Genomic DNA, 10,861 nt, shown 5'->3' on the forward strand with positions numbered 1-10,861 from the left:
AGTCAACAATGAACGAGCTCCTGAGTTTTTGGTGTTCATTATCTTTGGCAAGTTGTAAATGACATAATGGAGCGACTAGCATCGGAAGAGCAGATGGATAGCACAGGACTTTAGATGGGTCGGTGGATTCAGGGTATGAGCAAAAACCAGGAGCAGAGGCGACACTGTCGAATCCATTGATCCGCGAAAGATGGATTGATGAAGAAAACAAAAAGATTCGCTGATGGGCTGGAGAGTATCATCGCCTTTGTTGGCTATTGCGGGACTTAAAATGACGCGAGATTGATCATCGACAGTTTCATAGATTTCAGATGGTCAGGATGCTATCCATGTCAGCCACTATACGGCGAAACACTGACAACTCCAAGGTCTAGCAAGGCTAGCAGCATTGCATTTCTCGGACTGAATATATCAACACCCTGCCTTAGTACCTTCACACAAAGGTCATAACCTTAAAGCGCCTGTGATTTCATAACTCAGTGATATCGCCATCTTTCCTCGTCAAAAAGGAATCCATCACATTAGTGTCATTGATGGAGCTGTAAAACTAGCAGTTGACGGCCAGCAAGGCTTTGATTGGGCTTGCCTGGCACCCGCGGTGAATTGTCAGGTTACCGGTCACGGTGTCGGTGGCGTCGGAGAAAGGGCAGATGATTTCTGGGTGGTATGTAGGAATATGCTGGGCGGATAGTGTTCCGATGGTCTGTTCTCACGACAATCATCGTTTGGGAGGTGTTATCGACCCAAAGAAGGACCCAACAGGCTTAGGCTCGGTTCGATATGGTGATCTGCTCTATCTTGTTGTCCTGGCAAGTCAGCTCGAACTCGGGCAAGCCGCAGTAGAGGTGTAACTCAATCCCCGGTAGGGACCAGTGATATTGAAAATAAGACACTTACTGTTGTGGTGATTTGGGTCAGATCCCAAGCGAAATAGCTGAGGCCTCTTTAGCCACTTAATCAATATCATTCTTAGCAGATCATGTATATACTCAGAAATTTTCTACGGTCGAAGAATTTATCAACGACGCGATTTACTTCATCATCATGATCATCTTCTCACGTGGCATGAAAATAGGATCAAAGCAGAGAACGGGAGCTGGTTCCACGCCCTCACGCATGCCCAGCCATGTGCTACTGCTTTCTCTGGTTTGAGAGAGATTGCTGCAGGCCCAGATAAAACTCTAATTTAGTGATTACCAGTAATCATTTATTAGCATTGCAAAGATAATAAGTTCTTCACTCGTTGAAGCCGGTTTATTACCGTGGTGCCCCTAGTTTATTCATCATGCAAGTTTAAGATGGGTTTGAGCATAGGGTGCGTTTGTTTCACGGAAAATATAACGTTTCTGGAAAATATTTTCCAGGAAATCATTTTTCAGGAGAATGGTTAGTTTTCCTTTGTTTGGTGATATGTGATCGAAAAAGTTTTCTAGTGTTTGGATCTCATTTGAAAAATTATTTCAAAATGCGCTTGTTTCGCCAACCCGCGCTTGTGGCTTATCGTTGAGGCTGGCGATCGACGGAGGAGGAAGAAGGAAAAAAAAAGAAAAAGAAAAAAAAGAAACAAAAGTAAAAGAAAAATAAAATAAAAAACTAGAATAAAATATTAACAAATTCAAGATGAGCAATTCTGGAAAGTATTTGCACATTCTTAGATTAGGAAATTCACTTCCTAATTTTATACATGAATGTTTTCCTTAAACGGAAAGTGTTTTCGTTGACTTTATCATTTTCGGCGAACCAAATGGGTGAAAGTTCGAAAAATGAATTTCAGGAAAATATTTTACCTCAAACAAATGCACCCATGTGATTATTTATTACAAGGAATGATTTGGTATCCTAAAGCACACATGCGGGGGCTTCATTGCGTTGTGTCTAAGCCTCCATTCGTTTCATGGAAAACAACTTCCAAGAAAACATTTTCCGGATTTTCCGGCATTCGTTTCACGAACAATAAACTTGTCATGGAAAACATTTTCCATATCTTCTTTCACCTCATTTTCTTTCAAATAACACATTCCTTTTATTTTTATTTTTTATTTTCTTTTAGTTTTTTTTTATTTTTAAAAATCGAGTTTTAAATTACTTTTCATTCGTTTCATGGAAAACAACTTCCAAGAAAACATTTTCCGGATTTTCCGCATTCGTTTCACGAAAAATAAACTTGTCATGGAAAACATTTTCCATATCTTCTTTCACCTCATTTTCTTTCAAATAACACATTCCTTTTATTTTTATTTTTTATTTTCTTTTAGTTTCTTTTTTTATTTTTTAAAAATCGAGTTTTAAATTACTTTTTTCTTTTTCCTTTTTTTTGTTTTGCTTCTTCCTCAGCTAGTCGCCAGCAATCGACCACAAGTGAGCTCGAGCCTCGCCACAGGCCGACAAGCTGGGCAAGGCTCGAGCCTCGCTGACCTCTGGCAAGCGTTGCACAGTTTGCCGAATCTAGCGAGGCTCGAGCTCGCCGGCCAATGGCGAGGCTTGAGCTCGCCTATGGCTATGTGGCCGGCGACCGACCAAGGAAGAAGAAAAAAAAAGAAAGAAAAAGAAAAAAATTAAAAAATAGAATTTTTCAGTAATTTTCCCTAGAAAATCAAATTGGATACCGAACGGCGGAAAATATTTTCCAATTCATTTTCAGGTCTCAGCCGAATACCGGAAAATATTGTCATTTTCCTGAAAATTGATTTTCCGGAAAATATTTTTCAGAAACATCACATTTTTCGTAAAACAAACAGAGCTTAAAATCTAATTCTAAAATTAAGAGAAGCATGGGAAGCGAAACAATTTCATTCGGTATCTTTAATAACATCAACTTTCTCGGAACAATTAGATAGGAAAAAGAATAGTCTCATTTTATGTTAAGTGACGACCAACTTCATCAACTTCCTTTAGTAAGTGCATACATCTTTCTTTATACACAAATAATCTCTCTTCGTATACTTACATAGCGCGTGCCTCGCCTCCGATCAGTTTTAAGCGACAAATCCTCTCTGATCAAACGGGCTCGAGACATAAAGAGCATCATGGCCAACTTAGACACGGGCTCGCTCTCGTTTAGGTGGAGGGAACGATGCGTCCTCCTAAATCGCCACATGACGAGAAAAATCGTGGCGGCACGGAAAATTACCAATCTTGGTTATCCCATAAATATGTGGCCTCCATCCATCAGTCATAGACTTCAGCTGCACCAGCACTTTACATGCAACTTGTGTCATGTCAGCACAGCAACAGTGATTGAACCCATGTTACCTAGAAAATCAAATGACCATGGAGTGGCTTCCAATTCAAGCAAATTCCAAACACATGCAAAGGGCCAGGCAGGTGCAATCAAGAGAAGTGAGTGGGGGTGGGCTCACTCATCTGTACACATTATATTATATGGCTCTTTTTTTAACTCTTTATCATGTCAAGACCCTTCTTCTGGCTTTTCTTTCTTCTTTATGTGGAGTAAGTTTGGTGGGGATGATTCCCTTTTGTAACCACAGCATATTCCCTCTCAAACTTCTGGTTTTTCTCTGGCCATCTGATGAGCCGTTTCTTTCATTTATTTGCAAAACCGCCCACGCATTCCGAGTAAATTCCGTAAATCACCCGACGTTCAGTCGGACGAGTTCTCGCGACCCCTTTACCTATCAGCTTCACCAAATAAATTAGATTAGAATTGTTCCATTAGGTATGCTTGATGCGCTAGAGATAGGATAGGAACTTGAATGCAAATTAGGGGAAAGAAAATAAATGGGTGGAGAAAGAGAAAAATTGTTTTGAGATTGAAATCGGGTTTAGGGCAAGAATTTGAACGACCATAGAACGAGAGAGAGATTTAGATTTAAATTTAAAGTATGGGAGAGATTTACGTGATCGGGAGAAAGCTATCTTGTTTTTTTTTTTTTTTTGGGAAATGATAGAGATTGATAAGATTATGCAAATTAAATTTAAACGTCGTTAGGGTGCTATATCTAGGATTGATCCATTGCGTAAGTTGGTTATCTATGATAATCCATTGATTTAACTCCTCGGATTTAGGATTGGCCCCACAAAGGATGATGCAACAAATTAAGTCTTTTCCACTAACAAGTTCAAAATTGGTGAATATAAACTATGTCATCCCAGATTTGAGTTTCAAGCACAAAATAAAAAACACAAATTTTCGGCCAACAACAAATAAATGACCCGAATATAAATGCGTAACGATATAAAGGGTCGAGTTCTGTCAAAGAATATATGCTTTACTTTTCCATAACGACTTGACTTGTCAGGTTTAATATGACAATATAACCATACTTCCGTCGATATAATTACATCGGCTTCCCGATATCATTAATTCAAAATTGAGAAAATGCCCTTGTATATAGCATGCATTCTGAATCAGCATGGAAGTCAAGGATGATCTTCCATTCAAAGTAACAAAGGAATAGGAAGATCTCCATGATTCTCCCACTCCTAAAATCATTAAAAGCTCTTGAAAAAAACAATTTAGAAAGTCAACGTGCTCCTCATAACTTTCTATTTTTTGCCTTTTTGAGGGGCCGAAATGAAAAATTCCCATAACAAACGTGCCAAAAATGAAAAAAGAAAATAAAAACCTCAATTTAAATTCCCCACGATTATTTTTTTTTTTTTGGATAAAACTTTCTAATTTTAAAGAATACGATCAAGAAATGTGCAGATCACAAAGCCGGCCGGGCAAGGGCACTCGAGTCATTTCCCACGCCTTCCGCTCCCGCCACTCCCGACGCGCCACGTCACACCGATGACGGCCGCCGCTGACATGGCGCGCCCCCATTGGCCCATCCAACCCGCCCCCACGTCGAACGACGTCGCTAAGCCCGTCGAAACCTACTGCGAGCAAAACGCTCCACCGTGAAAACCAATGAAGAGAAGCCGCTATTTAGCCCCTCCTCACTCCCGTTTTCATCTTCCCCAAGCCACAGTCTCTCTCTCTCTCTTTCTCTCTCTAGAAAAAGCCATGGCGACGGCGAGGCCGACGCACCTCCAGCTGCTCGCCCTCGCTGTCGCGCTCTCCTCCCTCGCCGCGATCGCCTCCGCCGCCGTCTTCTTCGAGGAGCGCTTCGACGGTGAGCGCTCTCGTCCCATTTTGCATTGTGCCGTGTGTCCGCGGTAGTTTCCGCGCTTCGGAATCGTGAGATTAGGGCCTTCCGAGTTCGCTTTTCGCCGGCGGCAATTGGCCGTGCGCTCGCGGAGTGGTGTCGGCGTCGTCTGGAGTGCGCGCGCGCGCGCGAGATCTGATAGGTTTTAAGCTGGTGTGCTGGCTCGAGCTGTGAAGTCACCGGCTCGAGCCTCGGGTTCCGTGGTCTAGATCTGCGAGAGTTCGGGGATCTTCGGTCCGGTTCGGTTTTGGATCGGCTGAGTTTCGTGCTCAGTTAGATCTCGATGTCATCTTTTGACGGGGTAGCTCAGCACATTTGAGCGTGATTAGGTGTCGTGTGTTGGGAATCCGTACTAATGTTTTGCTAAAGTGGTGCGCAAGACTAGCATTTTGATTATACTGGTGATTTGAATATCGATGCAGACTGTAGTGTGTGAATACGTCGATATCGGCCGAAATTAGCAAGTTCTTGTCGAGTGCTCTCCGACTGTGGGAATTCCGTACCAATGAGGTTACTGCAGAGCTTTTGAGTTCACATGCTAGTCATTTTCAATTGCATATCTTCAGTTATTTTGCGTTTCCTTTATGAGTGAACTTTCGACCAAAGCAGGATGGTATGTAGAAAATTCAGAATACTGATTGAGAGTGTAAAACGTTGCTAAGATGTAGATCGCAATGCAGTCCGGGGTTCTCCCCTAGCTGTTGGCAGATAGTTAGGGATTCATTAAAGTCAGAGACGAGGAGTTTTCAAACTACTTGTGTATTTTTTTTGGTGATTTGAACATGTAAAGCTGTAAAGACATAGTAGGTTATATGTCATTCAGATAATGCGTATTCTTTGCAATTACGATAAGATTCTTCTTTATATACTTATCCCCCTCTTCTCCATTTGTCTGCATGTCTGGTTATCCACAAAAGATGGATGGGAGACTCGATGGGTTAAATCTGATTGGAAGAAAGATGATAACATGGCCGGGGAGTGGAACTATACGTCTGGTAAATGGAATGGAGATGTTGATGACAAAGGTACTTTGCAATCAACTGTTTCTTCAAATAGACTTTTCAATGCTCGATAATAGTTTTTCATTATTTTATTGTGCTTATGGTTTACTTTTAGCAGTAATCTCTCATTGCTTTTTGCAGGTATCCAAACAAGTGAAGACTATAGGTTCTACGCCATATCAGCTGAGTACCCTGAATTCAGCAACAAGGACAAGACTCTAGTCTTCCAGTTTTCTGTAAAACATGAACAGAAACTTGACTGTGGTGGTGGGTACATGAAGCTACTCAGTGGGGAGGTTGATCAGAAAAAGTTTGGTGGTGACACCCCATACAGGTTCTGCAGCAGATTATATGATTATTTTGTGTTCTATTTGTTGGATTTCTTGCTGTCCAGCTTATTGAATGTCCTTTTCTTCATGCTTATTTTTTGGGTTGTTATGTTGTTCAATGCAGCATCATGTTTGGACCGGATGTCTGTGGCTACAGCACCAAGAAAGTTCATGCTATTCTCACTTATAATGAAACTAATCACCTGATCAAAAAGGATGTTCCTTGTGAGACAGATCAGCTTACTCATGTTTATACTTTCGTCCTCCGTCCTGATGCTACCTATACTATCTTGATTGACAATGTTGAGAAACAATCTGGTAGCTTGTACTCTGACTGGGATCTTCTCCCACCAAAGCAGATCAAGGATCCCGAGGCAAAGAAAGTAAATTATTTACTGAATGCTCTGGTTAGTTTTGGTTGGGCTATATGTCTAGATAATGACCTACCTGGCTAATGTTGGCAGCCTGAAGACTGGGACGACAAGGAGTACATTCCTGATCCTGAAGACAAGAAGCCAGAGGTATTGATCCTTGGTTCCTTAACACTGTTATCCTTTTAAATGCAATATTCAAATGACATTGTACGTGTGACTGCAGGGGTATGATGACATCCCGAAAGAAATACCAGATCCCGATGCCAAGAAGGTAAACCTGCAGGATGATGATTCTGATTTAAAGCTGATCTTCTACTATGATTTCATGAAATTGATGTAGAATAGTTAGTTACTAATCAATATGTTGATTTCAGCCCGAAGACTGGGACGATGAGGAGGATGGTGAGTGGACTGCCCCGACCATTGCCAACCCTGAATACAAGGGTCCATGGAATCCAAAGGTATGAAATGTTCTTGTGAGCATAGTTTCTGGACTGCAATGAGAAATTCTCATGATCATGCATGTTTTGCAGAAAATTAAGAATCCTAACTACAAGGGGAAGTGGAAGGCACCATTGATTGACAACCCAGGTTCTTAATCACTACTTCCTTTCTTAAGCTTAGATATGCATCAATGGTATTCTTTTCTTTCTTGTTGTTTGAAAGTTCTTCAAAGTCTAATCTTTTGCACTTTTTATAGACTTCAAAGATGACCCGGAACTCTATGTTTTCCCCAAGTTGAAGTATGTTGGGATTGAACTATGGCAGGTAATTTGTCTGTGACTGTGATCTTGTCATGTTTGCTAACAGTGTTCCAGGAGCTCAAACTTCGAATTATTCTATGCTTCATTTATCAGGTCAAATCTGGAACCATGTTCGATAATGTCTTGATATGTGATGATCCTGAGTATGCCAAGAAGGTTGCTGAAGAAACATGGGGCAAGAACAAGGATGTATGTGGTTATGCTCTTTTTAATTTTTACTTGTGGAAATAGTACGAGTATAGACTATTTATGGTCTTTATTTTTCCCTTGCAGGCTGAGAAGGCAGCATTTGACGAGGCTGAGAAGAAAAGAGAGGAAGAGGTAACACAGAGCTGTTATAACTCAATTACTTTTTGGGAAATAGCAAGAATCTTAGAAGTTTTAAGATTAAATTGCTTCATTATTTAGTGCTACCTGAATTGTCTGACATACTCTTCTCACAAACAAGCATTTGAATATATACTGAAAATTAGCGAGTTGACAGGAGATCACTATGTATTTGTGCTTGTGATGCTGGGTATTATTTATTTGCATATTTTTTGCTGCACAGCTTAAGGTTCTTGACCGGCCTTAATGTACTTGTGTATGTGTGTCTGTGCACATGTGCATGTGCGCGAGTGAGAGAGAGAGAGATGTTATATTCACATTGGTTTTTTACCCTTTTATCTGACTTCTGTCTATCCCTTTTCCAGGAAGCCAAGGATGAGCCAGTAGATTCTGACGTAAGCCTTTTATACCTGCTCTTTAAAGATTCCTAATGTTATTTATTTGGACTGTTCTAACTGTGCGCGTCTTTTTTTCAGATCGAGGATGAAGATGATGATGCCGATGCTGATGATGCTGATGACGATTCTGATTCCGAAATTAAAGCAGCAGATGAGAGCGCTGAGTTTGCTGACCCTAAGGACGAAGTAAAGGTATAAATCTTCCACTTGACGTGGTCATGAACTTCATTTTGCTGCACTTCTTTCGTGTTTGTTGTATTCTCTGATCTTCATCATTTTATGCTCCGTTCACAGGATGAGTTGTAGAGAGAGCAGAGCAATAAGCTGACCAGTTGGGTTCGACATGAGCTCGGTGCCTGAAAGATTTTTCTTTGTCTATCTTTTACAATATAGATGTAGGCCATTTCTTTAGAGGGAGAGAACTGTAGGAGGCTGATCCCAAGACTGAGTGACTGATTGCATCTATATCCATTTTGAATGATTGAGTTTTTCGAACGAAGGCAAATGTTCGTTTTTAGAACAATCGCACTCGTTAAGATAGTCTGGATCTGCTGCATGTGGTTTAGATATTGCCATCAATTCGTATCGCTCTTCTCTCTTTGATTTGGTCAGTCTATCAATAGCTGATGGAAGCTGTCGATACGCGCCCCTTTGGATTGTATTGTTGCGGCATCAGTTCGCTCTAGCGTCCGCAATCTGTGAATCGCGAGTGACAAGCAGGCTTGTCATCCTCTGCAGTTGCCCATGATTGCATGTTTTCAAATATTCCCCTCTTTTACCGAGAAATTTAGCTTTGAACACGCGCTGCGTAATGATTAGGTCGAGCACCATATCCATCTCGATGATCAAATTATACTAAGAAAAACCAATCCATTTACAAAGTCAAAAACTCATGAAGAATATGCGTATATACTCGCAGCCTCGGTGGACACAAGACCGCACGTGGGCAATGTAATTAGTATGTGTACGATGAAACTTTACAAAAGCACCCGAAGACAACATTGGAGGACTAGGACACAACACGAGCGCCACCAACTTTGCAGGTGTTGATTTTAGTCGTTCCCGCTGGATTTGGGCCTCTTCACTACCAGCACGGGACACTTGACATTCTGAGAGCAGTGATAGCTCACGCTCCCCAGAAAGGCCCTGCCACATTTCACCAATCTCAATTGAATATCGATACAAAAGAGAAATTTACAATGAAGACCAAACCTCATTACTTCCTCTCATTCTACCAATTCGAATGAATCAATGAATAGTCAACCAAACACTCAGGGAGACTTCTCGATTGCCCACGTACAGGTGGGGACAACCTTCAATCGGGGTGAGCAACTGGACCGATTTTTATTTGTTCTTTGTATATTTTTTGAAGAAAAGTCAGATATGCTAGAGATGGGTTCCAAATTCAAAAGTTTAGGTAATCCATCAATTTCTTAACCACCACACCCCAAATTGTTTACACGACATGTTTTTTTTTCTAAAAGAGTGGCTACAACATTTAAAGTTAGGCCTGGTTCTCGGATGTTCACGATAGGAATCCAGAACCTACCCACCAAAGAAGCATCCGCCCATGCTTTCAAACATTAGAGTTGTCTCGAGCAAAGGCTACATTAATACATGCCTTCCCTCCGAATCGATTGATTATTAGAGTCGACATCTTTGAGTAAATAAATCAAAATGAGTAGAGTTGGAAGTACCTCTTGATAAGGCCGTAACCATGGCTTCCCATCACCAGAACATCAGGCCCCAACTCCTGTGTCACGCGGCAGATCACGTCTCTTGCATCCCCGTTCTCAACCCTCGTCTCCACCTCGACCTGTCCCCCAACAACAGCAACCCACACTAAATCCTCAGATGTTTCTGTCGTTGAAATTGAAAAGCACATGCCTAGATACAGGATCTCACCTCACCAAAATCATTGCAGACCTTCTTTGCCTTCGCCATAACGCTGCCGGCCATTTCCTTGTTGTACCTCTCCATGGTGGCCACTACTTCCGAAGAAAAGAAGTACCCTGAAACAAGAACGAAAAGAAAAAAAATGAAGTTCAAAACCACTCTCTCTGCTTTCAAGAGATGGCCTCGGAAGCGAAAGTAGACAACCCATCATGACCTTTGTTCTTACCTGTGCCGTCGAGGGTTGCGTAGGCGGAACGAATGGGCTTTGCATAGAGGAGGACGACGGTGTCTTTGTAGTTCTCAGAAACGACGTTCTTGAGACACCACGACAAGGCATACATGCTCTCCTCGCTCTCGTCCACGGCCACCAGTATCTTCCTCTGTTTCACCACCGCATCGGCCATCCCCTCCTCAAAAAACAGACAGACAGACCAGGAAAACGGGAAAGTGTTTTCGCCTTCTTTTCAGTACGAGTTATGGACAAAACGAAGAATATGATGCGTTGTTCGATTCAAGGTAAGATGTGATGAAGTGATTATTTGTAAGGGAGACAGAGAGAGAGAGATGTTGGTTTGTTTTGCGTTGTTGAGAATCAGACTCTATTAGCTTCGTGTTCTTTTTAGAGCAGATTGAGTATAATGGTTTTCATTTTTGAAGACTG

At 41.6% G+C, this 10,861-nt stretch overlaps 2 protein-coding genes across 3 annotated transcripts; one reads left to right on the forward strand and one right to left on the reverse strand.

Annotated features, from left to right (window-relative positions):
- The first annotated feature begins 4,917 nt into the window (after positions 1-4,917).
- On the forward strand, positions 4,918-8,827 carry LOC115662301 (calreticulin-like). The gene is made up of 14 exons (XM_056309696.1): positions 4,918-5,078; positions 6,029-6,136; positions 6,254-6,446; positions 6,566-6,824; positions 6,906-6,962; positions 7,039-7,086; positions 7,190-7,276; positions 7,349-7,406; positions 7,516-7,583; positions 7,673-7,768; positions 7,853-7,900; positions 8,272-8,301; positions 8,383-8,496; positions 8,599-8,827. Exons 1-14 carry the CDS (start codon positions 4,970-4,972, stop codon positions 8,608-8,610), a joined length of 1,287 nt encoding a protein of 428 aa, XP_056165671.1. The 5' UTR covers positions 4,918-4,969; the 3' UTR covers positions 8,611-8,827.
- Positions 8,828-9,059: 232 nt separating this feature from the next.
- On the reverse strand, positions 9,060-10,861 carry LOC115662302 (universal stress protein A-like protein). 2 transcript variants are annotated; one of them, XM_056309697.1, is made up of 4 exons: positions 10,427-10,861; positions 10,231-10,316; positions 10,002-10,120; positions 9,060-9,450 (listed from the first exon to the last, which is right to left on the reverse strand). In XM_056309697.1, exons 1-4 carry the CDS (start codon positions 10,602-10,604, stop codon positions 9,357-9,359), a joined length of 477 nt encoding a protein of 158 aa, XP_056165672.1. In that variant the 5' UTR covers positions 10,605-10,861; the 3' UTR covers positions 9,060-9,356. The 2 variants fall into 2 exon arrangements, with proteins under 2 accessions (XP_056165672.1, XP_030440323.2); XM_030584463.2 differs by having other exon boundaries at positions 10,210-10,316; positions 10,427-10,853.

Source organism: Syzygium oleosum, unplaced genomic scaffold (assembly GCF_021117445.2).
Source record: "Syzygium oleosum isolate NSW1041296 unplaced genomic scaffold, Sole_v2.1 Sole_v2.03, whole genome shotgun sequence".
In the NCBI taxonomy this organism is placed as follows: domain Eukaryota; kingdom Viridiplantae; phylum Streptophyta; class Magnoliopsida; order Myrtales; family Myrtaceae; genus Syzygium; species Syzygium oleosum.